The 27,560-nt window shown below is 38.3% G+C and overlaps 2 protein-coding genes across 3 annotated transcripts in view; one reads left to right on the forward strand and one right to left on the reverse strand.

The window, feature by feature from the left end:
* Nucleotides 1–2,362: 2,362 nt before the first annotated feature.
* On the reverse strand, nucleotides 2,363–24,225 carry rbm38 (RNA binding motif protein 38). The gene is made up of 5 exons (XM_079587471.1): nucleotides 23,653–24,225; nucleotides 18,202–18,325; nucleotides 13,473–13,527; nucleotides 4,710–5,042; nucleotides 2,363–3,582 (listed from the first exon to the last, which is right to left on the reverse strand). Exons 1-4 carry the CDS (start codon nucleotides 23,860–23,862, stop codon nucleotides 4,733–4,735), a joined length of 699 nt encoding a protein of 232 aa, XP_079443597.1. The 5' UTR covers nucleotides 23,863–24,225; the 3' UTR covers nucleotides 2,363–3,582; nucleotides 4,710–4,732.
* The window catches only part of LOC306985331 (uncharacterized protein), a 250,378-nt gene continuing 227,901 nt past the window's right edge, over nucleotides 5,084–27,560 (forward strand). Inside the window, exon 1 of one of the 2 annotated variants that reach the window (XM_079587468.1) lies at nucleotides 5,084–7,580. The gene's annotated coding sequence lies outside the window, so the exon portion shown is untranslated. The remainder of the gene's footprint in view (nucleotides 7,581–27,560) is intronic. The other variant, XM_079587467.1, reaches the window with a different exon arrangement.

The following is a 27,560-nucleotide window of genomic DNA, read 5'->3' on the forward strand; positions in this document are numbered from 1 at the left end:
TTCTATACGTGAGTATAATTGTTAATCACTGTATAATTCTTATAATTCTTAATTGACAGAATGGTAAGTTATTGAACTAAAACTCATTTTCATGGTATCAAAAAAATAAATAAGAACGTGGTAGCAACTTAAATTAACTATAAAAACAAACTGAATTTTTTTTTCTCTAATCCAAACTGTTCCATTTCCTAATCAGGGTAAAGAAATTAACTTTTGACTTCTACTCAGCCAATAGCAAGACGGCAGAGGCTCGCAAAATGGGGAGAGGAGATGGCCACAATACCAATTATTGGAAGAATATTAAAATCCAACTGCAAAAAACTGTTGCTTTTTTATTGAAGGAAATAAGATGACCAAATAAATTGTGAATAATGTGTGTTTATTTGACAGCTGTGGTGGTGGTTACGGCATATATCTCTACCCGTCCATCTGGCATCCTTCCATTCAGTAATCCACTTCCTTTTCAGAAGGAGCGATGATGGGAATATGTGTGTCGTCAGTGCATCCAACCACACTGGAAATCCTAATTATTAGGTTACTTCCAGAGGTTGCAGCAAGATGTTATCAAGTGAATGTCATTTTTCAGATTATCCTCATTTAAACTGATTTCTACACCACTGATCTACAATCTGGACCTCCTCTTTGTTGGCTCTCACGGGTTTAGGAAACAACACAAAAATTCTCATAAGGAGCGTGAGAGCGAAGCACACTTTCCTTAATGCTCTGCATACAGCGGTCTTACTAATGTGCTCTGCATCCCCGATGTTATAGAGAAAAATGTGCAATTAATGAATGTACTGCACTGCAAAAAAAGGCTTTTCTTACTTAGCATTTTTGTCTTGTTGTTTCCTGTCAAAGTATCTAAAGATTCTGACACAAGATATTCAGTCTTTCCTGGGAATTTTTATATCTGCCAATGGGGTGAGATAAATAATCTTGCTTCCTTTTGCATTAAGAGTATTTTTGTAGGCAGCATGAATGAATAAATAAAGTATTTAAACACCGTTTATGGTTTAAAAAGGGGGAGGACGATGAGACTTAGAGAAACTCTGGGTTTTCACTTAACCTCCTTTCTGAAACGCGTCTGTCGTCGTTGCTATTTACTGGTTCATGTTTTGGTATTTCAGAGAAACCTGAGTATTTCGGTTAGTTTAATTTAGTTTTCAATAAAGACTGCTGGAATTAGATCCAGTTTCATCTCTGCTGCAACCGGCCTGTGACAGTAGCCTATAGGGCAGGACATCTTTCCTTTCTTTTCTATTTATACTGGTTGAATATATATATATATATATATACTCTCTTCATGGTCTAAATATTAAAGCATGTACAAATATCTTCTGTGGAAGTTTCAGAATCAAAAAGTGTTGGTTCGGTCCGAATGTTGATGTTCTACCTGCCTGTCAACATCTGTGTTTCCACACCTGCAGACATGCCATCACACGCCATCATCGCATTGAGTAAAGCGATGCAGAGTTGTAGACACACAGTCATCGAGCGCTGCGAACAAACCGCAGCCGCCTTTTCCCTTCTGAACCAAAACAATGAGCTTAGGCCTATGCTGCGTTCACGCCATGTTGTAACCATAAAACCTGTGACGTTCTCCCCGGAGCTGCCCATGTCCTGAGACTCGGATTTATGCTTTTCTAGCACGATTAAGCACGTTGATAACATATTTTAGCACATCGATAGCATGATGTAGCATGTTAGCATGATTTACCATGTTGTTAGCCTGATTTACCATGTTGTTAGCCTGATTTAACATGTTGCTAGCATGACAAACCAAACTTTGTGATGCATCTGCCAATAAATTTTTTATGTGTTCATTAGCGGTTTTCATCTTTCCAATATTGTGAATGCGCAGACTTGTCACGGTAATTATCAGCAACAGCTGCTAATGAGAGTATTTAAGTATTTATAAATATGTTGTACTGAAGCATTTGTTGCATCACATGGATCTGACTGTGCATGTAAGCTGCTTCACATCAGCGCACAATGCCTTCACCTTGTGTAGTGTACTTAAAAAAAAACACTTAGTATGCTTGCACGAGCATAAAATGTCACCACACACAAATACTTTTTAAGTATATCATTTTTGAGTATCACTGCAGTACTGTACATAAAAAAGCAAATGTATTCATTTTGATAATACATTTGATAGCTGTGAACGATCATTTACAATCTCTGGATCATATTATAGGATTGCTGAGTAAAACTGTGTGCCAATTTCACCTAATTCACAAGATTATACTGCAGCTTTATACATGAGGCATCTGATCTAATGTAATGGAAAAAAAACCCCGGCATATTTTGCTTGCAAAAAAAAAAAGTTTATTCAGCATTCACTCCTACTTTTGGATGACCGTCAATCCACTTTCTCCACCTATTGGTGTAGTTGCAGCATAGCAAAAAACGGGACTGTTCATTTACTCACCCTGGTGTTGTTCTAATGCAGTTGCCTATGCCATTCTTACTTTTTGGATGACAAAAAGAAAGAAAAGTAATACTGCATTAGAACAACACGTTGTAAATAATCACTTAATTTTTATTTTAGGGTGAACGGTCCCTTTACGCTGTCCAACAACAACTAAAGCCTGAACTGTCACATGTCTAATTTGAACACTCATTTGCCTAAATACAGTGAAGGTCATACTCATAAATGTGTTCATAATCAGCCAGTATTCGTTTTTCCAACTTGACATGTGGGTGGTGCACAAAAGGAAGGCCTATTGTCAAAAAGAAAAGAAAAAGAAAAAACAACATTGCACAATACAAGCATTTGGTCTGGTTGGAGGACTGTTTGTGAAGACGTTTACAGGTGCTCATTTGGATAGAGGTCTGAGGCTTCATGCATAAAACCTCCTGTAGTCTCCATAGTGATAGCTTACCTACTCACAAAAATACATAAAGCCCAAATGCCCTCAATTCCCTTCATTTGCATAGGTTTGTTTGCATGTCCATGAACTCTTGGTTTCCCTCCAGCTCTTCCGTTGAAGCAGCCGTACATGAACGTTGAACTGGTTATTCATCGTGAGCACATGTGCACTTCCGTGTTTCTCGATCAATCTGTCTGAAGAAACAAAGGAAGACCCAAAGAAGAGAAACAAACTCAACTGACAAGTTGAAAAGAGTTGAGGAACAGATATAATAATATAACCATACGCATGAAAACGAATCATTAATAATGCATCGTCAAAAAAAAGTGAAGCCACCGTTCGTAACCGTCAAAATAACCACATCAATGAAGCTCAGTTTTTGTAAATGACTTTATTACTTGTTTTGCATGTTCTGGTCGTATGGCTTTCACTGTAAGGTATTTTCATATTTTGAGTTTATTGTTGCAGGGTAGATTAATGACAACACTGTTCTCGTGAAAACAAACAGATTGTCTTGGCAATATATCGTCTTGCGCTGTCCGAAAGTCCTCTCAAACCAAGACCTTTCTCGTGCTTTCCTGCATGTTCCTGCTGGCGCTTTGTCCTGTAGTGTCATTTGTGGAGCGAGACCAATGGCAACCACTGACATTTGTCACAATACTCGTTCTTTTGTCCTTTCAGCAGATGTAGATATTGACCAAAACACAGCCTAAAAAAGCATCACGTATAAGACAGGATTAGAATATGATTAATACTCAATGTTTTAATGTCTATTTCCTTATGATTATTCGCAGGCGAGCTACAGCGCATCTTGCGTCCGTGTTACGGGACGCTGGGTTAATGTTAACTATCTAAGTGGAGCTACTTAAGACTGCGACGAATCTTAAGGAAAGAGGAACTACAGGAACCGAAGAGAGGCGATAGACAGCGATAAGCGGATTTACAAATCCTACATTTCTAGAAAAGTTATCTATTCTTGGAAAAAGTCTGGTTACAAAAATCACATGTTTTTTGCTCAGGGAGAGGGAAGCACGTTTGTGTCATAAGAACAGCTATATAAAAGAAAAACGGATAAGTCTCTAAGGCTTTGTGCTTAATAGATCTTCCTGCATATATGCACAACATACAACCTTAACAAGTCATTCTTTTACGCAGTCTACTGGATATACACACTACCATTCAAAAGCTTGGATTAAGTACGTTTCTTTTTTTTCGAAAGAAATTAATACTTTTATTCAGCAAGGACGCATTAAATTGATCAAAAGTTGTTCTAATGCTGTTCTTTTGACATTTCCATTCATCAAAGTTATCACATTTCCACACAAATATCAAGCACGACTGTTTACAACATTGATAATAGTAATAAATGTTTCTTGAGCATCGAATCCTCATATCAGAATGATTTCTGAAGGATCAAGACTCGAGTAATGATGCTGGAAACTCATCACAGGAATAAAGGACATTTTACAATATATTAACATTTTTGACAATACACTTTTAAATTGTAATAATGCAAAAATTTAAATAAATGCAGCCTTGGTGAGCATATAGACTTGATGAGGAACGGTCAAACTTTTGAACGGTAGTGTGTGTATAACCTGTCGTTTCCTATCATTCCCTGAATCCATCTGAATGGCAATCTAATATTGGCTCTTCAACAATCTTCTACCAATAATGACATTAATAATTCATCATAAGAAAAAGTCCATAAACTGAAGGATAATGAAAAGCAGAAAAACTCGAAGCCCTTTGTATGCGACCCCAGTCACAGGCTGATGATGTCACAGTTCCCTGTCCCATAATGATGATGATGTTCTAGTGCAATTTCAGCATTACCCGGTCGGTCCGTGTGGCCTGTCCTAAAGGCGGTCGGCGTGGAGCTGATGAGGAGGGATCTGGATGAAGGCTGCGGTCGGGGCGCCTCCGACGGAGAGCGGGGTGGAGGAGGCAGAGGGCGGCCCGGGGGTGCCCGGCGGGTACATGTAGCTCAGGAAGCCCGGCGAGGGGGCGAAGGGATACTGCTCGAAGGCTGAGGAGGCGTACTGGTTGTAGGCAGTGCTGAAGTCAAGGTAAGGAGTCGTGGTGGAGGAGGAGGAGGAGGTGACCTGTGCCGGCAGAACCAGACTGGGTTGCAGGAAGGCCTGAGGGTAAACATATGGCTGGCTGAGTCTGCAAAACAGAAACACACAGAGAGAGTTAACTCTTTAACTAGGGCTGCGCGAAATCGGAATCGCAAAAGCTGTGATTAAAGCTGCACTGTGTAATTTTTTAAGTTGATTCTTGGCAAAAAACACTTTGTTCTTTCAAAATGATATGTGCTCCTTCATGTATAATTACTTTTACTAACTAATCAATTATTCTCGTAAGCGTTAATCTGCCATTTATAATACATACGGGCGAGTCGCTCGAATGGCGGCAGCCATGTTGCGCCTCCATCTTGAAAATACATTAGCCAAAGAGGGACATACCTGTAAATTCAAGCTTCGCCTTTTGTGTTTTTACACTCAGTGTCACCGTGACGAATGCGAGGGGGAGATTACTCGCGACTGCCGGCAGATTTGAAATAATACGGCCACCGTAGGAGTTAAAACGCCCTCGGAATGGGAGGGGCTAGAAAGTAATATTCAGTTGGTAGTCATATACAATTTCACCGGTAGATGGGAGTAATTGCTACACAGTGGAGCTTTAAATATATGCGGTGTGTGTTTCAGAGTGTGTTCGTTTACACGCGAGCAGCTCATGACCCATCAGTGTTTGCAGTGTCTCAGTAAATGCTCATCACGAACTCCATCTGCATCTGCTCTGACTCTTGGTGATGAACTTTATCGTATAGTTACCCAATGACAAATAAAATATGGACTTCCATATAGTGAACTTTTACAGAAAGGTAAAATCTTACAAAGAAAATCACTTAATGTTTTTTGTTTTATCCTTTAGTTAACACTTTTAAACCATTTTATTTTAATGTGCGTGGTGCTTGCCCATGAATAAGTTGTTTTTAACTCTTTCCCCAATCCATGTTGTTGATGGACTCGATCTACTCCATCTGTGTTTTGATCATCATTCAGAAACCCATCCAGACGTAGACTTCAACAAAAACGTAATTTTCTCAGCTTTTTGTCAAAATGTTGCTTTTTTCATGAAAATAATCCACATTCAAGTGTTGATAAAAAAAAGAAATGAAGCTTGAAGCTAGAATAAAAGCTAGAGTTTTTCTGCGCAGTTGCTAACATTTCTTACCAATGTTGAAAACAGTTGTGCAGCTTAATATTTTTGGTGGAAACCGTGATGCATTTGTTTGAATGATTATTGTAAGAATATGATGTTAAAAGGAACAGCATTTTTTTGAAAAATATTTTTTTGTAACATTGTAATTGTATTTACTATCACGTTTGATCAATTTAATTTCTTTAAAAAAATATGACTGTCCCCAAACCTTTGAACAGTAACTTGAATAATCATGGTGTATTCTAAGTCCAGACCCTCCGTTGTGCCAACTGACCTGCTCACTGACCTCATTAATGTTTCTTATAAGTTTCTGTCTGATGATATCATGACAGAGAGAGAGAGAGAGAGAGAGAGAGAGAGAGAGAGAGAGAGAGAGAGAGAGAGAGAGAGAGAGAGAGAGAGAGATTGAGGCTATGCTACACCAGACCCATGAAACACCCTCAAAAACAAAGAGGAACCCAGAGAAGCCGCAGGGACAGCTCGAAAAATAGTCCTCATATGCACTCACACATCTTCACACATTACACTTCCTTTCGTACACACACATACACACATCTGCAGTGTCATTCGTCTGCCATTCCCTTAGTTGCCGTCCTGGGCTGAAGGATGATTTATAGGGACTGACAGTGGCTTTGTGGAGTAGGCAAATCAACTGAGTCTGCCGTCCTTGCTGACCCTATTCATCCTAGCAAATGCTAATTCAGACAGGGAAATAGAGGGATTGAGAGAGACAAGGAAGAGGAGAGAGAGAAGCCGAGAGAGAGAGAGAGACAAGGCAAAATAAAGAAGACCAAAGTTGACAAGGGTGTGACGACTGACGAAGTAGGGCAAACCCAGTGCTACAAATGAGCTGAAAATGAGTGTCTTTGATGAGCTCTTCCAAAAACTATTGTGCTGCTAACAGAGACAGAGACTAATCTTTATTTGACCTTCTTAGGTCTTGAAGTCTTTATAAACGAGCTGATTAAAAGAGGTGTGAAATGTACTCAATCTATCTTTTAAATGTTCCAATTTTTTTTCTCATTATGAAAGATTCAACCATGCATGTTCAATTTTTGTTTGTTTTTTGACCTTGTGATTTTCATTTAAAATATATGAACTCCATGTTCTGGTGAAATGACAGACTTCTCCAGTCCTTAAAGGCCCTGATATACTCACTCTTTGTTCTCGGCAGTCTCACAGTTTTGGGTGTAACACATTATAAGTAACTCGAGCTACATAATCCGATGACTTTTTTCCAAGTAACTAGTAATATTACAACAAAATATCTCATTGTCTTAATATCTTATTTTCGCAAGTTACTGTGTTTTCCTATGTACTGACTGACAGCTCTCCTGTCCTCATGTTGAGAGAAATCATGAGCAAGTGCAGATGTGTGTGTGAACATGACGGCTATTGTAGTTCTGGACTAAATGTGAGCATTTACTGTTGCACAAAAACTGATTCAGTATTCCTCAAAATGAATAAAAACAGTGAAATGTAAACTCAGAATGTTATGCAAACCTGTAATAATTAAATGTTAAATTACACAAATGTACTTTAAGTACTTAATCTCACTTTATTAACCATTGTTATTATGGTTGATCCAAGCAAAAATGTTACTTTTTAGGGGGTAACGCTAACGCAATATTGTTTTTAAAAGTAACTTTCTCCAATAGTCTTGATTTTAGTTAGTATTACAACTCCAGTTTCTACTATAAAGCGGCTCTCCGGCTTGTTCATGTTTTTACTAACGTCTGACCTCGACGGACTGAACAGAAGAAATGAACCGGAGAAGATCTCCACGTCAAGAACACACCTAACCGTTACGCAATCACCATGGACCAATGGCACTTCGAAGGTGTTTAGCGGCCGTAGCGAACATTTTGGAAAGTTCATTTTGGCTGTTTCGAACTGAAACAAACTCTCAACAAACTTTGAAAGGTAAAGACATAATGAAAGTAATCCATGTGACTCTCGCAAAAACAAAAACAAAATCATTTATTTATTAAAAAAATTATCTCCAACACGAGTTCATGAGAGCACCACGCCACATACATGCTGTGTTGACACGAGAGCAGACCTTGTTGCGTGAACACGAGTTGGAGATTCATATTTTGTGAATAAAGTGGTAAAAAAAAGTTGCCCCGCAAACAAAGCACTCGCGTCGCTTCATAAACTTAAGGCTGGACCAATGGAGTCACGTGGATTACTTTAATGATGTCTTAACCTTTCTGGGGATTGAAAGTGGTAGTTGCGTAGCCTGTCAATGGAGGGACAGAAAGCTCTCAGATTTCATCAAAAAGATCTTCATTTGTGTTCTGAAGATGAACGAAGGTCTTTTTAATGACATGAGCGTGAGTAATTAATGACATAATTTTCATTTTTGGGTGAACTAACCCTTTAAACCGGCTCAGTCTTAAAACCGACCACAAGCTCATGTTCAGATCTGCCTCCATTCAATCAACCAATGAACAAGAACTCAAAAAAACATTTTTATATATTTTTTTTAAGAGTAATTTGAGTATTTGAACACGCTGTGTTCAATTCAGTATATTTTAGTAGGCTTGAGTATTTATCTGCTATTTATTTAGGTGGTTCTGTTGATATGGGGATGCAGGAAGCCTTTTTGAAAACGCCTGTGCATGAGAGCGACAAAGAACAGAAGCACAAAGAGAAATGAAAAGAAGCAACATGGAAGGGAGAGCAAATTATGACGACAAAGAGGAAGGACGAATGATCTTGTGCGCCCAGAGCAGAATATCACTTCTAGCAGCCGCAGCCGTTGGGTGGGGGACAGCCGAAGAGACACAGAGACAGAGGGGCTTTTAAAGGTCAGGTCTTACCAGGCAGACGCAGAAACAAACTGTGCAATCACTAAATTACTGGCAAATTAGTGAAGGGGGCAATTTGGGCGAGGGCCACCCGTGTCCCGTCACTCTTACTAATGTAGCGCTGCTAACATTTCTGCCATTAACATGCATAATCCTAAAGATAAAAAAGGGTGCAAAATTAATCTTATTTCTATCTTTCTATCTAGAAAATGGATTCAAATAAAAACATTTTGGAAGGAAATGAATACTTTTATTCATCAAGTAGGCATTAAATTGATTAAAAGTGTCAGGAAAGACATTTATAATGTAACAAAAGATTTATATTTCAAATAAATGCTGTTCTTTTGAACACTATTCATCATAGAATCCAGATTAGATCCAGGTTTCTACATACTGTTTTCAACATTGATAATAGTAATAATAATACATGTTTCTTGAGCATTAAATCATCATATTAGAATGATTTCTGAAGGATCATGTGACACTGAAGACTGGAGTAATGATGCTGAAAATGCAGCTTTGATCACAGGAATAAATTACATTAAAATATAATAAAAAACAGCTATTTTAAAATTATTTTTACTATATCTTTAAATAAAATAAATGCAGCCTTGGTGAGCCTAGACTTCTTTCACAAACATTTTAAAAAATCTTACCGACCACAAACGTTTGAATGGTTGTATATGATTAAGTGAAAATTAAACCATAAATACAAGATCATCAGCAATGTCACATGACTGCTTGCTGGTACTGTAGTGTGAAGGTCGCCAAAAAAAAATGATGAAGGTCAAATGTCAGTGAATGTATAAATGGACTGCATTTATATAGCGCTTTAACAGACCCATGGCCACCAAAGCGCTTTACATATTGTATGTATATGTACAAAAAATATGTACTCTGGGACATTATTTCGTCCTAAAATTGCATCTTTAACAGACGCTCTGTCGCTACATGCATCCATTGTCACGTAAACTGGCCTGTCAATAACTTTTTCACATTTAACATCCTCCACATTTTATTGAATTTAATTTCCTACCATATTAGAGAGAGAAAAAGTAGCAAGTTGAACCGACAGACAGGTTAAGTGTTGATTATTAGTCACTCAAACCCCTTTAACCTCTCTACTTAACCATCGACCGCGCACATCTGCCATGTTTGTAGTTTTTAAACACTTTTTTACCCGTGTTTGTAGTTCTGAACCGAATCCTCCTCCAAAAGTGTGGGCTATATCAGCCGTTAGACTGTGCACGGGTCCACGAATCGAAAATCTACCAGAAATAGTAGACAATCCGGGGACTTCTGACATACTCTTCAACATACTATGCTTTGGGAAACACTTATTGTAATCTCACAAACTATTTGGGATGGATAGTATGGATATTGGGACGCACGGTTAGACTTGGGGCACATGACACGCCGACAGTGTAAGAGAGACGTGTGTGTGTGTGTGTGTGTGTGTATCTCAGATGCTCAAGTAGTTTGATCCTCCTTGTGCTAGTTCAGCAGAGCTCCCTAAACCTGCAGACCTCCCACAATGCTGTGTGTTTGCCAACACCCAACCCCCAACCACAGGGGGTTTGTTAGCAGCTCCACTTCCGTAATCCCCATCTCCAGCACCCTGCCAAAGCCTGCAACCTCAGGACGCCCCCAACACCAACACCCTATTCCCCACACCCAAAACCCCCTCTAATGCCAGCCAACACATGGCGAGAGTGCCATGTACAACTCACTAACTGAGTAGTGTAGTGATGGTAACCCAGTGCACGTCTCAACCCTGACAATGGATGCTTTGTTCAAAGCATCAAACATCATCAGACAATGTCTTTAGTTAAAGATACACGGGTAAAACTCGACAAATTAAAGTTAATTTATTTCAGCAATTCAACTTAAAAGGTGAAACTAATATATTATATAGACTCATTACATGCAAAGTGAGATATTTCAAGCCTTTATTTGTTATAATTTTGATGATTATGGCTTATCTTATGAAAACCTCAAATTCAAAATGAGAATATTGTGAAAGGTTGTCATAGTTGTAATACTTAATCATCAAAATAATAACAAATAAAGGCTTGAGATATCTCACTTTGCATGTAATGAGTCTATATAAAATATTAGTTTCACCTTTTGTTGAATTACTGAAATAAATGAACTTTTGCACGATATTCTAATTTTTTCCGAGTTTCCCCTTTAGTTATTTTTTTTTATTCATCATTTACTATAAATAAATTTAAATAAATAAATAAATTTACTCAACCTTTACTCGTTTTGTTGTTGTTGTATTTGTCCATTCATTTCTTCCATAGAAATTAATGGGACAAATGGGATTAAAAAATAAGTCATGGTTATAAGCCATGGAACAACTTGAGGGTAAGTAAACGATGACAGTATTTTCATTTTTGGGGTGAACTGTCCCTTTAACTCACAATGCAAACAGACCCACAATGGGTACAAGGCACCTGTTCAAACCAAAGGCTAACCCTTCAACAGTGAGATTAAATAGAGACCCCCACAGATATGGACAAGACCCTCGACTTTAGCATAAAAAAGACAAATAGGCTACACTATGTACACACACTGTTTAAATACGGCACACACTCCTCTTCTGAGTGCTAAATCTCGCTCTGTACACACAGAGGTTGGTTATTTACAAGAGTTACTACAACTTCATTCACATCGGAAAAATTCAGGTAGGGATTGAATTGTATTTGCATTTGATTTTACGACTGATACAAGAAAGATTGACTGTCTGTTTACACGGCAATAGTCCATGCGTTTGATTGACACGGTGACCAAATATTTGTTATACTGCAACAATAAGAAACATTGTTGTCTCTTATGCTCACCGGGGCTGCATTTATTTGATCAAAAATACAGTAAAATATTGTGAATTATTTCAATTTAAAATAACTTTTTTTATGTGAATATAATTCAAAATGTAATTTATTCCTGTGACCAAAACTGAATTTCCAGCATCATTACTCCAGTCTTCAGTGTCACATGATCCTTCAGAAATCATAATCAATGTTGAAAACAGTTGTTTCATATTTTTGTTGAAACTGTGATACGTTTTTTTTCTTCAGCATTTTATTTGAAATATAAAAATTTTGTAACATTATAAATGTCTTTAACTGTCACTTTGAACAGTTGAATGTGTCCTTGCTGAATAAAAGTATTAATTTCTTAAAATCCCACTGACCCCTAGCCTGGCTAACGCCAGACCCAATTCTCGTTGAGACTTGGGTCTGGGAACCTCATGTTCATTTTCTCGTATTTGAGGCGTGGTTTACGAATACGCCGGCGCCGTTTATTGGGTGCTAAGAATGTCTATCAAATGCGCATAGCCAATCGTTTCCATTATACCAGATGACGTATGTAGAGAAATGGTTTAACGCCAAACGCTGCTCTTTTTTCTAAATAAAATTGCGATCTAAACTACTTAGAACAATATCTAAGGCTGCATCAAAAGGTAGCTTCGCGTCTGCTGCCATGTTGACTCCATAGATATAAACAAACTGCTTAGTTGTGTCGAAAAGATGTCGTCATCGTCTTGCTGCTCCCTCCCCGTTCTGTGATTGGTTCCCTAAACGAGGCGAAAATCAGGTCCATGGTTTCCAGACTGCCTTTCAGCGAGAATAAAATTGCGCTGCGCAAAGGCAGTCTGGGGAAACCCAGGCTAACTGACCCCAAACATTTACACGATATATATCTTTATTAGTGTTTTTGTTATTATTTTTATGCAATATTTTCTATACAAATTAGAATATTATGCAGCTCTTTCTATCCAGAGACAGCTCCAAAAAGCACAAAAAAGTACCATAAAAGTAAAAAAAGTGTCACTAGGAAAGATTGTGTAGAATTTTTTTTTTTTTTTTGTAGAAAAAACTAAATCTTGCAGGTTTGGAAAGAGATGAGTAAATAATGACACTAATTTAATGAAGTATTACTTTTCAGGTGAAAATGATTCAGATGGTTTGTGAGTATGTGTGTGTGTGGGTGGGATAGGGAACGAGAAAGATGTGTATAGCCAGAGAGAAAAACAAAGAAAGAGAGAGATGAAGGTTTGTTTTGCATAACACCTGGCTGGTTAGCAGATTGAGGCAGGTGGTGACCTAACTGACAGACAAACAGGTCGAACAGGATAGGGAAGAGAGACCGAGAGCTGAGAGAGCAAAAGAAAGAGAAACACTGACAGAGAGAAACACAGAAACGGGAACAGCTTAAAAAGTGAGAAACCCAGACAGTGTCACTGACAGTACGAGAGAGAGAGAGAGATGAAAATAAACCGCAGAGAGAAAAGCAGCCGGCACTATAAACACATGACAAACGGCGCACTGACGTTCACAGCTCGTGTCCTGAGATCTGAGCTTTACAGGGAGTCAGGCGGGATGTATGAGCAGAAGAAGCCAGATTAGGAGTCACTGACAGTTTTGGGCTAAATCAAACTGCGGTTTTGACAGGACTATTTTCTGAGGGGTCACGCTAGGATTTTGTGTTATTTATGCAGGAACGGTCCTCCCTCAACGCTGACATTAGCAGAATGAGAAGACATGCTTACCCATACTGCCTCTGGATCAGGGCTGGATGAACCTGCTGTACTCCAGAAGAGTATCCTGTGACAACAACAGAGAAACAACAACAGATTCAACGGCCAGTGTCTTGACAGTTAAAGCGACAATTCATCAAAACAATCGTGACAAGTTCAATGTCACTCCAAACCGTAGTAGGGCTTTCTTTATTTAGTGGAACTAGTCTAGTGAAAAAAAAAGAAAAAAAAAAAAGAGTAGTTTTGGACCCCATTTACTTACAATTACACAATATCAGCTTTTCCAGTACAACAATGGTTGATCTTTTCTTAAACTGCAGATCTTTAATAAAATATACCAATTTAATAACATTTAGTGGATTCTTTTTGGATTCTGTTGGACAGAAAATCTTGATTCTTCAAAATCTCCTTGTTGGGTTTCACTGATAAACAGCACAAGCTTTGGAAAGGTGAGTAAATTATATTATTTTTGAGAGAACTATTCCTTTAAGGCCCTGACACACCAAGCCGACGGTCGGCCCATTTAGTCGGGGGTATTTTTGGGGCCGATTGAGCATCGCCGTCGGTGAGAGAGAGAACTGATTGGCTGTTCAGTTCAGCGAATGAGAATTAAAGTGAAATTGATGAAAGCGAGCAAAGAAGTCAAGACGGTACAGACCGAAGGCTGTTATAATGTACGTCATCTTATCTGAGCATCCCCGTATTTAGCATAACAACATGAGCCGCCTGGAATGAAGAAAATCAGCATGACTGATATTCAAAATAAGCAAGCGTCACTTTATTTACGGTTTGTATATGTGCAGTCCTAGTTTCAGTTTCCTTTTTTGAATGACTTATGTTGATACCTGCTGATATAGGCAGATATTTACTGACACACACGTGCTGTTAACAGTCGCCTTTAGTCCTTTTGGTGTGTTCAAGCGCAGCTTTTGGTCGAGACGCAGCCGACGCGACTCGCGAGGCGACACACGCTAGTTCTTTGACGTCGGCCTGGTGCGTCACGGCCTTTACAGGGGATGTTTGATCAGATTTGAAACTAAGCTCTTTCATTGGCATACTGTCGACTACCACAGAAAATACTTTCACCTCGTTCTTCAGTTTGTAAAAATGAACAAATATGGTTTGTAGAGGAAAGCACTTATAATGGAAGTTTAAGGGATTGCAAGGCATGTTAAAATACACACTTTTTTTGGAAACATGGCCACAAGACCTAATCCTCGTTTGTGTTGACATGAAACTAGTGTGATAAAATCACTTTCATCTCAAAATCTGTCATGGCCACATAAAAACCCAAGGACACCAGAAATGAAAAACATAACCAGAGATTAAACTTCCTACCACAGAATCCCAACACTAAAAAGACAATTCATTCAACTCTGCAGTTGAAATAACTTTCCTGAATATAATGAGACTGATATTTCTTTTCAGCACTGGCAGATTAGTTTTACTGTTTGGCCGATAAGTGTCAGAAACAGGACTTTTATTTTGACAGCGCCAGAGCACAGACATACAAGAGCTCACTTTCTGCAGCTTTATTAGTTTACTTTCTTTAATACTCATGTCTTATAAATTATAAGACATTTAAAAAATATATTTATTCCTTTTTATTATTATTTCTAATTCATTAAATATTGTTACTTTAAACTACATGATATCATCAGCCATCGGCCACCCTGCTCTCTAAGATATCAGCGTTGGCCATAAACAACAACAACATTGTTTGACCATTAATAAGAACTATAACAAAAATACAAGCTGCATATTTCAGCTTTTAACCCCTCAGAAATGTCTTGCCCCATAGACTCGCATAATGTGCTTTTTGTGTTTAAGTCACTGTGTCGATAGAGCTTCACATCTTGAACGCAGAACACTAAAGACATCTTGGCGGTGAATTAAGGTTAATGTTTGTTAAATAGAAGAAATTGAATGGAATTAATTCACTATCCTCTCTGGACATTTGTGCTTAGAGTCATTCACTGTCCAATTTTTTACTTGCCCTGTATTTGACATTCATGATGCACGATTATAATTCTGCGTCCTCCACAAACACACACTCCTTAGGCTTTAATTGGCACTCGTTCTCTCCATTCACCCAGTATGCACTTTTGTTTTTTTCTTTCTATTTTTCCCCTCTTCCTGTCTGCACGCTCTCATGAAGTCGCTCATGTGAAAAACTCCAGGCTGTCTGTTCTCCAGCGTAACAGTGTATCTGCCCGGACACAGATCAGAAACATCTCTCGCCTGGATGCCCATTCAACACACACACACACACACACGCACACACAAGCGCACACACACACACACACACACACACACACACACACAAGCGCACACACGCACACACACACACACACACACACACACACACACACACACACACACACACACACACACACACACGCACACGCACACGCACACACACACGGCTCAACAGCCTCTGCGCACAGCACTTGCATAAACACACTTTAGCCTTTACACAAACCTTATGGTGAACATAATTCAACTTGTGTTTCTCTATGTCTATCAAGAAAGCTCTATGTCCATTAAACATGGCCGCCAATGACTTGACATACATGTTGTGTGTCTGGACTGATGTTATTAAGAAATACACTAAAAATGTAATCCACACAGAACATGGCTTGAATATACCTTATTTCTTATGCATGTTTTTAACTCTTTCCCCATCAGCATTTTTTTTAAGTTGCCAGCACCAGCATTTTTGATTATTTTCACAAAACTTTCGTGCCCAGAGAATATTTGTTTTGTATGCATATCTAAACATACAATATATCAAAAGAAAGAAAAAACACATGTCATTAGGTAACATTAGGCCGTTTTGATTTAAATGCTGTTTATTGTCTGATGATCGCATTAGCTTACATGTGCGTAGACAATGCTTCTATGTCGCGTTCCAGTCCAAAATTGTCATTGTCATGTACTCGCTAACTTCCCTCCGTCTCGTTCACTCGGGTACGTCATTGCTTACGTCCCACTACTGGGGGAACCTTTGCAATTGGAACGTGCAAAACCCTTGATCACTTATAATCCACTACGGGGTTGATTTATTATTTATTTAGTCCCTTACAAAATTGTTTAATGCAGCATCATATATGTATAAAGGTGTGTTTGAGAGTTGTTTGTGGTGGGGTAAATTAAACTCAATATATGTTGACGCCACAATCGTGTTGCATTGTGGTATATGGAGCTGCCTGAGTGTACATGTGAAGTAGACTCGCTCCCTCTGTCAAAATCAAGGGAGCGAGGGTCTGTCCATATAAACTTCCCTCGTCCACTTCACGAAGTGAACGCACTTCAAAATGGCGGCAGGGATAAAAGTGGACTGGAACGCAGCCCGTATCGTTTGTTTTTTCTTCTTCTTCACTTGTTTTTAGATCCGGAGATTCTCTCAGAAGACGTGTAATAGCGCCCGCTACCATACAACAGTGAAAACATGGATTGACGGAAAATTCTGTCAGGGAAAGTTTAGGAATTTAATTTTATTTGGACAATTTTTGCAGAGCTTAAAGTCAGAATTGTCTATGTGGTGTAAAAGGCGTTGGCACCAGTAGATTAGCATACGTTTTTTAACTAATTGGTAAAGCAGATGTTTTTTTTATCATTTTTAGTTTAATCAGTGTTGAATAAAACATAAACAATTAAAAACCGATTCCTTTAAATAGAAGCAAAGCTGAAATAAAATCAAATATAAATATTAGATGAAAAAATGTAACAACGAACGTAGAGAGAGAGAGAGAGAGAGAGAGAGAGAGAGAGAGAGAGAGAGAGAGAGAGAGAGAGAGAGAGAGAGAGAGAGAGAGAGAGAGAGAGAGAGAGAGAGAGCGAGAGAGAGAGAGAGAGAGAGATATACAGGACTGCCGTTTCAGACATGTTGTGTTGGGATGAGAACAAGAGCAGAGGCCCAAATAAAATATCCTCTGTTCCTGTGTGAATGCAGTGTGTTAGGACAGGTGTATGTGCTTTAAGTTCTCTTGACAATACCCTTCCTCTTTTCAGACATATTAGCCACGGAGAAATGCAAAGTTGGAGGTTAAACGTACAGATAGACCAGTTGAACATATCACTTTCTGCCAACACATTCACACACACATGCATAATGCAAATTTAGGATGGCAGTATATTCTTGACAAGCTTAACCCGTCAAACAAACTGTTAAAATAAGTGCGAGTTTGTGTGTGTGTGTGTGTGTGTGTGTGTGTGTGTGTGTGTGTGTGTGTGTGTGTGTGTGTGTGTGTGTGTGTGTGAAGTATATTTGTGCACAGTACAAACACCATTATGATACTGAGGGCATGTTGTGATGAAAACATACATCAGTGTCAACAAGAAAAAGCTGCAACAATTCCTCTACCGTATAGGGAAGAAGAACTTCAAACAACTTAAGAATTCATTTCTTAAAGGGGCGGTGTCTAATTTATTATACAGCAGAATAGAATAAATCACTTTCAAAACAGTGAAATGTTCATTTAAATATCCCGACCAGCCCAGCATGGCAACACCGTCTCAGCCAATGGTGTGAGTTTGGGGCAGACTTATCTGTTAGACAGACCAATGGGGGGGGGGGTTCGGAAAACCAGTTTGAAAACAGGCATTATTTTTGCATTTCTGTGATGCATAAATAACACTGCTCACCTTTAAAAGTGACAGAACAATTATAGCTAACTAGAGTATTTAAAAGATAAGTACCATACTTTGAAGAAGTTTAATGCGTATGTCTGGTATTTACCTGTCAGTGGGCTGCGTGGTTTCGCCCCGAGGTACGCCAGGTTGACATTAGCTTTGCGTCCATCAATAATAGGGTTGGGATCTTTACAAGCTCTCTCGGCTGCACTTTTATCTATCATTGTGACCTGTAAAGAAAAGAGAAATTAAAATACAGACACAAGTTTATTAGGGGTGTAACGATACCCTCATGTCACGATTCGATACCACGATACTGGACTCACGATACGATATTATTGCAATACTCCAAGACATATGATAAAATGTTAACAAAAAATGTACTGTTGATTAAAAATGCTAAATTTTGTATTACATTGTGTGTGTTTGAATAGGCTTGGACTTGGGGCTGGTAACCCAAAGCACAGGACAGTGGTGACACCAGAATATTATACATTATATTCAACATTACCGGTATATATTGTAGTACTGACACTAAAACTCTGAAAACTTGGATTTTTTTCTCAGTAATTTTAATTTTGGGTGAACTACACACAATACAGATCGTCACTATCCACGATACATATTGTTGCATGTTTGTATTGCGTGAGTGTAATTTATTGGCCGTTCTATTTGATTTGACAATATGTATATATATCGTCCCCTTGGAATTATAAGGTTCTATCTGCATTCTGGCTGGTTTTGAGATATTGAGCTTTAAAGTTTTTGCATTCCATTCGACTGTGTAGAAAGAACCTTTTTATTTTCTTAATAAAAAGTTCCAAAATGTACATAACTTAAAAAACAACATCACATAATGTAAATAAGTTGTCACAGAATAAGAATATGTGAATAACTCAATTTTGACAAAAATGTCAGATAGAACCTTATAATTTCAAGGGGACGATATATATATATATATATATATATATATACACACACACACACACACACACAGTATGAAGACTTCAGATGCAAAAGCCTCTAAGTGCCATCTGAAAATTTCTTCTAGAATGATAATTTTTTTATCAAGCTTGTAAGTTTATGTTCAGTTATTTCACTTTAATGGCAATGAAAATGACCAATTAATTGTCATTTAAAGGTTGTGTAGGTAAGAATTGTCTAAAGAACTTTTTTTCAAATTGGCTTAAACTGTCTTTATATACCAATACATAATTAAAATGTAAGTACTTTGAAAAAGAGAGTATAAAAATTGAGTGACTATAGCGTATTTAATCTTCAAAAAACACAGCTCATTAATTCCTACCGGGACGAAACAAGTGATTGGCTTGTGCGACTGTCACTCTTCGTCGCCATGACTACCGCCGCTATTACTGGCTCTGCCCACGTGCGCGCAGTCGCGCACCCGTTTTTAGGTAGGAGTGAATGGAATTAATGAGCTGTGTTTAATGAAGATTAAACGGTCTAGAGTCACTCAGTTTTTTATACTCTCTATTTCAGAGTACTTGCATTTTAATTATGTATTGGTATATAAAGACAGTTTAAACAAATTTGAATAAAAGTTTTTTTAGACAATTCTGACCTACCCTACCTTTAAGTGAAATCACTGAACTTAAATATACAAGCTTGATAAAAATGCTCATTTTAGAAGAAAATTTCAGATGGCACTTAGAGGCTTTTGCATCTGAAGTCTTATACTCAAAGCCTAATTGTTTTTTCGAAATGAAAAAAGGTGTAATTATTTTGCATATATTATTTTTATTTTCCATTCCAAACTTCATGTCTCACTATGTTATTTCTTCCTAAATGTATAAACCCATGTATAAACCCTCATAAATTCAGCCCAAATAGCCTTAACATCGTATGTCATCCTTAAACTTCAATGAGAAGTATCCTTAAGCTATAAGTATTGTGGTACAGGAATACCTAAGTTATTGTAACAGTGAAACATGCATTGTCTGTTAAGCTGCTTTGAAACAGTGTCTGTGTTGTGAAAAGAGCTATACAAATCAACTTTAACTGAATTCAACAGAATGAATAACCTCTTTGAAATTATTTCATAGAACCATATGCAAAAATAAACTGACATGATTTAACAATATTGAGTGAGTCCAATGCTGTTCATCTTATCAACAGATCAAAAATACTGTTTATTCTTCTCTATTTTTTTTTTATTGGCTCTTATAAACCACATTTAACTCTTTGCTGAATTGATCTTAAAAGTACAAGCAATTGTATTAATAACAAGTCAGTTTGCCTAAGTAGAAAATGTTAATGTGTGTTTTAGTGAGGCGGTTGAGCAGCCTCAACTGCTGACTTGTTTTCACAGCTCGGGTCTCTGTGACAAATGCTCTTCCAGCAAGCGGCAATATTGGGTTTGAGCTACCACACACACACACACACACACACACACACACACACACACACACACACACACACACACACACACACACCCCGCCCTGTGGAGACCCAGTGGCAGCTGTGTGTTCCCCAGGGCTGGTGGAACTAGAAATACAGCCAGAGCGGTAGCGGAGCGGTTAGGAAGAGAATTCGTGGGATCTGGTTTCTGTCAGGTAAACACCAGAGTGTATCGCTTCATTTCTGTAGTGCCCTTGTGTGGAGAGCGTCTCAGTCTGAACACGAACAAAACAAGCGCACACACACACACTCATAGCTCCCACCATGTTATTATCTCAGTAGTCACAAAACGCGGCTAGCAAATGAGGCGACAAGCCTCAGTGAGTGTGTGTTGCTGTTGGGAAAACATTAGGGTTGTGTTGTAATCTTCTGGGAACCCTCCCTCGTTTTTTCTTCGTTATTCCAGCTCTATATGCAGCTATTAAGACGAGGCCTCCCACACAGGGAGTGTATCAGCCAGCATATTAAAGACTATCATTCACAACAAAGCCACCAGAAATGTGTCGCTCTCTCTCTCTCTCTCTCTCTCTCTCTCTCATACAGTCACTTTTATTTCCTTCCCTTTCTCACACCCTTGGTTTATCTAATGTGCATGTTTACACCTTAGCAGATGACGTGCCGAGAAAAAAAAATAAGAAAAAGTATGAAGTGAAACTGTGCGGCCTTATCTGTGCTTTCCAACTGCTTTTGAAGGCAAACCACGATACAGTTCTGTACCAGTGAACACAGACGCTAGTAGAGAAACCGAGAAAGAGATCTATATGAGCCAAACTCACGAAACCCGTGCAGATCATATTTCAACCCTAAAAAACTAAATAAAAACATTAAGAAATTACATTTTACTTTTATCCAATGTAGAAGACAGGTCTGAAAAGGTTTTTGCATTCTAACAATTTTTTTTATGAAAAATAACTTTTTCTAATCACTTTAATGTAAAACATTTAGATAATTATATTTTTAAATTAAATAATAAAATTTGCATCCTAGTACAGTTTGTTGTGCTGATTTTAATGTTGATGTAAACGTATTAAACAAGGTGATGTGTAATGTGATTTGATTATGTACCAAGGTGTTCTTTTAAGATATTCCATATCAAACCATGTATTGCATTACTTTATAATATTACATTATAATACCATCATGGTATTATATTACACCCAATACCATCAATTTACCATGTTACTGCCATAATACATGTTTAAAGGTCCATTGAAGTCCCTTTAAACGCGTAGCATTATTCATTGTGTCCATGTAGGCTAATTTCCTCTGAAACAGGAAGACAGGGCGGGGCATATCGAACAGCTCCTCCCCTTTTTAAAAATAGTCAATAGCATTTCGTTTAAATATCACAGCTCGACCAGAGCCGTTGATATCGGTAAAGCCGCAGTTTCCTCCTAATCTCTGACCGATCCGCTCTGCGCTATCGTGTCTCTGGACCGGAGCTGCGGCGGTTTGCGTGACACTAATCGCCCCAATGGAAAGCATATTACACTGTCTGAATCGTTTCCCCTATATAGTGTGCCATTCACTATAGTAAATGTGTGAACAAGTGACAGATTTCAGCCCTGCTTCAGCGTCTATTTATAATGTAGGGGGCGGAGCTTCAGATTCTAGAGAGCATTTGATTGGACAGTGAATCTGATGAGAAGTTGAAGTGCAGAGTGATGTCATCAAAATCATTGACCCATATTGGAGGAAGTGAGACTAAGTTTTGGATGCTTATATTTTCTACATGCAAATTGCGATGATTGTTTTGGAGCACACTAGCAACAGTAAGACTAATATATTCACACTAAAAGTCTAAAAAACGTAAAATTTTGGTTTCATGGGGACTTTAAGGCTTGCATATATGCAAAGACGTACAGTGAAAGAAAAATAATGCAATGACATGGAAAGCCACTCATTTGATGTTATAAATGCAGTCAGATGTGCTTGGCTGAACAAACGGTCATTAGGGCCGTTCCTCGGGGCCCCTCATAATAACCTCCATATTAAGTGAGCAGAGGTTGGCTTTGCAGCATATCACAGCAGATAAACCCTTGGACCGGACTATGCTTTCCACTTACAAAGCTTAAAAGAAGTATTTGAAAGGGGCCACTTGACAGAAATCTGAGACCCTGCTCTCAAACTTCATCCAAGAGGCTAAGAAGATAATTGATGACATGCTTTTTTAGAAATAATCCACTTATGGTCCCGCATGTGACTCTCAACATCACACCCACACACACACACTTGTGGAGCAATGCAATGTAAGAACATATTGTGCCCCCGAAAAGCTCTCAATATCTACGGATTACATTTAAGATCCTTCAGCACCAAATCGGACTAGGTGGAAAAACATTTAGGCCTATTAAAAAGGGCTCATTCTAAGCCTACAAATCATCATTTGTTACTAGGATATGCTTTTTAGAGCCATGTTGGAGCTCAAACACTCAGTTCATTGAGCTGCTGGTGGAGTTTATACTGTAGTAGGCTAGTGTCAATCTACGCTGGCTTTTGTTTCCTCAGAACTGTAACAAAAGACATGCGCCAACGGCACGCGACGGTTGCATTGTCACCAAGAGACCGCACGCGCACGAGCAACACGTTCTAGTGAAGTTACAGTTCTGTGAATCGGTTCTTTTGGATAGTTCGTTACAAAGAGCCAGTTAAAAGAACGCATTCAGCGATTCTTTAATGTCATATAACATGGTCCGTTTAAAAAAATTAAATGTAGCAATGGAAAGCAACTCTATTTTGTAGTGTGTTGATAAAAAGCTCACTTCTTGGTTCATTACGGAGTCGTACATGTCTCTTTAGAGACGTTTACCGGTTCAATGACGTTGTGTACGTTGAATTCGACTCTAAAGAACAATTGATTCAAGAATCGGTCCACCACAACAACCGCTCAAGCCCAACTGCGGTCCACAACAGCTCAAAGTCACGTATATTAGTTACTATTAAATGTGTTTTATAATTTTCCACGACAATAGGCTATCTAACACGGCCAATAGTGCATAGCCTAGTTAAAATTTTGAACGGACTGAGTAAACCCCAAACAAAGGCAAAGTGTTGTTCTTCGCGTTAATTTGACAAGCTGTTGTGAGTAAGCTAGCCTAGACAGCAACAACAACAACTGATATACGATATTTGTACTTACAAAGCCATATCCTCTGGATTTCCCCGTTTGTCGGTCCGTTATTACCACGGCTTCATCGATGTCGCCGAAAGTCTCGAAGTATTTGCGGAGCGACGCGTCCGTGGTGTGATACGGCAGACCGCCGACGAAGATCTTGGTGAAAGTCGTGTCTTTCTGAATACTGGGATACATCGTTTCCAACGTCCCATTCACGAACTGATGTAAAAGCATCGGGGCGCGAAATTCAGTGCAGTGCAGATACGAAACGCGCGGGTTATAAATAAATATAAATAAACATAAATAACGAACGCTTCTTCTGCTACTCTAACAATGTTCGCGAAGGCAGCGAGGTAGATAGTCCTTTGGCTTGGAAAAAACAACTGTGGCTCCCGTTGCTCTCCGTCATGTGCCAAACTACTTCACTAGTCCATGAGCGGAGAAACAATGAGGGCAGGCGGGCGGCAGGTGACTGACGGACTGACGCTCGCTCGCGCCGCTCAACTACAACACTCACACACACCTTCCTGCCTCCACATCCAATGCGATGCTAGTCAAGCACCCCTCCTATTCCTGACGCTCACAGACCCTTCCTCTGCCTCACCTTGTTTCCAAACTGCACCTGCCTTTGTTCTGTGCCTCTGCAGAAACTGTGGCTTTGAGTCTTCCGTGTGGTTTTGATGACTGACTACTGTATTCTCTATACTTGAGTTGCAATGAATATTAGGGTATTTTTTTTTATATTTTATTTTACAACCTGGTGCATTACTATTTCTTTATGCAATTGCCAACACACTATTTATCCATTGAGATACCCATGACCACATAAAGTCAATGTATTGTTTCCGAGCATTAGGTCTTCCATTTATGTGTGTGAAATGGTGGATGTTATTATCTGGAGAGCAGGGTGGGTACATGGATGGCAGACAGTGCATGGGGTCCAAAAGTCTGAGACCAGAAAATCTGCAATTGAAAATCTAATTCCTGTAACTTAAATCTTTAAATTAAAATAATGCTTTAGTATTCTGATAAAAAGAAAAAGAGGAAAAATTATAACAAAATTGTATGTCAGATTCAGATTAGAAGTATATTTTAATGCAAATTATTCTGCTGATTTTAATATCTGCATTTAAAAAATGTTTTGTTGCTGTAGATGCATTTTTTAAGAATACATTTTTTTATTTATTTATAGAAAATGTACTAAAAACAACAAAAGTCTGCTCTAAAAAAACAAAAACATTTAGGCCTATAAATTTACGATTTATGCATTTGGATTGCATACAAGATTGCAATCCATTTGAAAAACATATCATACAAAAACAAATAAACTTAATGTGATGCATATTTATCAGTAAAATAGGAAAGATTTATGCACTCAAAAAAGTAATGGAATAGTCTATTCGATTTTATTTAAATAATCCTCTTTTCAAAATTATTTTTTGCAAGTAGCTTTGAATCAGCATAAGTCTGGACATTGTGAAAACACTTACATTTAAAGAAAAGACCCAACATTATTACCTGCCACATCCACAGACTTAAAATGGGAGAAAAAACAAGGCTTACACTTTTCATTTTTTGCACATACATACATACATACACATAGGCTCATCAGAACATATATAAATTTGTAGACCATGGGTCAAAAAGATTTTTGTGCACTTTTGTTTGTCCCAGGGATGTATGTGCTGTTCCTTAATCTACTATAGGTGTCAATTTCATATGATGCTTGATGAAGGGGTCGCTCAGCATCAAAGAACTCAACACCAATCTGCCAGTCACTCACATACTGTCATTTACATTTACAGTGCAGCCTTATGTGGGAACATTGACACCCCTGACACTGGTCACAGGAACCACAGGAACTACAGCTCTGGCCTGAAGGCTAGTGGAGGAAACGTTTCTCACGCCTGCAGCCAGCAAGTCTGAAGAGGAGAGTGATGAAAGAAAAAGGAACAACCGTTTGAAGACAGTTGCAGGAAGGACAGATTCGAGACATTAGAAGAATCCTTTTTGACTAACCAGTCACATTTTTGCCTTCAGCGTATGAATATGCGTACACTCTTGTGGTATCGGGAAGACATTTTTCTTCCTTTCAGTTTTTTTGGGGCCGATAAAACTGTTATTTTTGTATTATTTATATGCTATTAGTATTTCTTAATATTTAAAATGAGATATTATTTTTAAATTTTCAGTTTTATGAAATGTAATTTTAATTAAGTTAAGATTTAGTAATTTAGCTTTTGTCATTGTGGTAACACTTTATAAGGTTCATCAGTTAACATTAACTAAGAATGAACAATACCTCAGCAGTTATTAATCTTAGTTAATATTAATTTCAGCATTTACTAATACGTTAAAATCAAATATAGTATTAGTTAACATTAGTTAATGCACTGAACTAACATGAACAAACAATGAACAGCTGTTTTTTATTAACTATAATACTAATGTAGCTATTGCTCTTTGTTAGTTAATACGTTAACTAATGAACCTTATTGTAAAGTGTTATCGTCATTTTTTTATATTTCTATTTAGCTAGTTTTTCATCACAATATTTATATTTGTTTTTATTTCAGATTTATTTCAATTAACATGCTTTTTAAATAGTTTTAGTATTAACAATAGCAACACTGCAAAACAATTTGGGTTTCTTTCACAACTTCATGTCCAATGTCCAATCCGGGTTTTTGTTCAAAACCAGCTATTGAATTACTTTTTTTTTTACTTGTAAGCCTTAAAGGGACAGTTCACCCCAAAAGGATGATTGTGTCATAATTTACTCACCCTCATGTCGTATTAAACCTGTATGCTTTTTCTTTTTCTTTGTAGAGCACAAAAAATAGATCTTTTAAAAAAGTCAAACCACCCTTCATAATATCTCTGTGATTCACAGAAGAAAGAAACCAATCATACAGGTTTAGAGTCAGTTAATTATGACATAATTTTCATTTTTGGGTGAACTATCCCTTTGATATGCAGCTTTTTGGGTACTTTTGCCTTCGCCTGCTCACTATACATCAGATTAAACTTCACGCACAATGCCAAGTGACCAACACATCTATCAGTCTAATACACCACAGCAACAATGGTGCAAGTCACAGCGAGGCGCAGACAGGCTCCACAGTATTGTGCTGAATTCAGCTCCTCTCTTGCCTAAGCAACTGTGTCTTACAATCCAGTTGTTTTGAGCTCAGCGCTCTTGAAGACAGACAGGATGGCAAGTAAACATCTTGAGAGGTTCTATGCCCAGTATACAGTAAGGCTTCTGACAAATATGTTGAGAATAACTGAGAATAGCGAGACGTAGGAGCGACTTTATTGGCACGTCTTTGCTAAGTATTAAGGCTTTGGTGTTAGAACATTGATCGAGATCTCACACCCTCTCCAGCCTCAAAGACTGTAACGTGCAGATGTTCACACCTCTGAAACCTGAAAGGGATTGAAAGACCCTTTGTCTGCAGACAAATGCCTCTGTCCGATGACTTTAACCCCCAACTCAATAATACTCCAGAGACCTTCATATTTATAGGACTGTAGATTTTGATATAGTGGTTAGTAAGTGTTATGACTCAAAGTTTTAGCATCAATCTTGGAGTACAATGGTAAAGTAACACTTACAAGTTCTACAACGAAATTGAGCTACAGTAAGTCAGACAGTGGGTGAGAGCTGGAGAGGAGAACACTAATACCCCTTTTCCACCAAGGCAGAGCTGGTGCTGGTTCGGAGCCAGAGCCTAGTTTCAAATCGGTTCTTTGTTTTTAGACCACCAAAGCACCAGCTCCGAACCAGTAAAAGTGGTTCTTAAGTAGCACCAAAACATTGCTGGGCTAGAAGTAAGAACCGCTTGCGTCAGGGGCTGGGGGCGGGGTTACCGTGACCAACAAGACGAAAAGAAACTTGTGACCGCCATTTTTTAAATAGCTGCTAATCG

This window comes from Phoxinus phoxinus (genome assembly GCF_949152265.1).
Source record: "Phoxinus phoxinus genome assembly, chromosome: 18".
Lineage (NCBI taxonomy): Eukaryota > Metazoa > Chordata > Actinopteri > Cypriniformes > Leuciscidae > Phoxinus > Phoxinus phoxinus.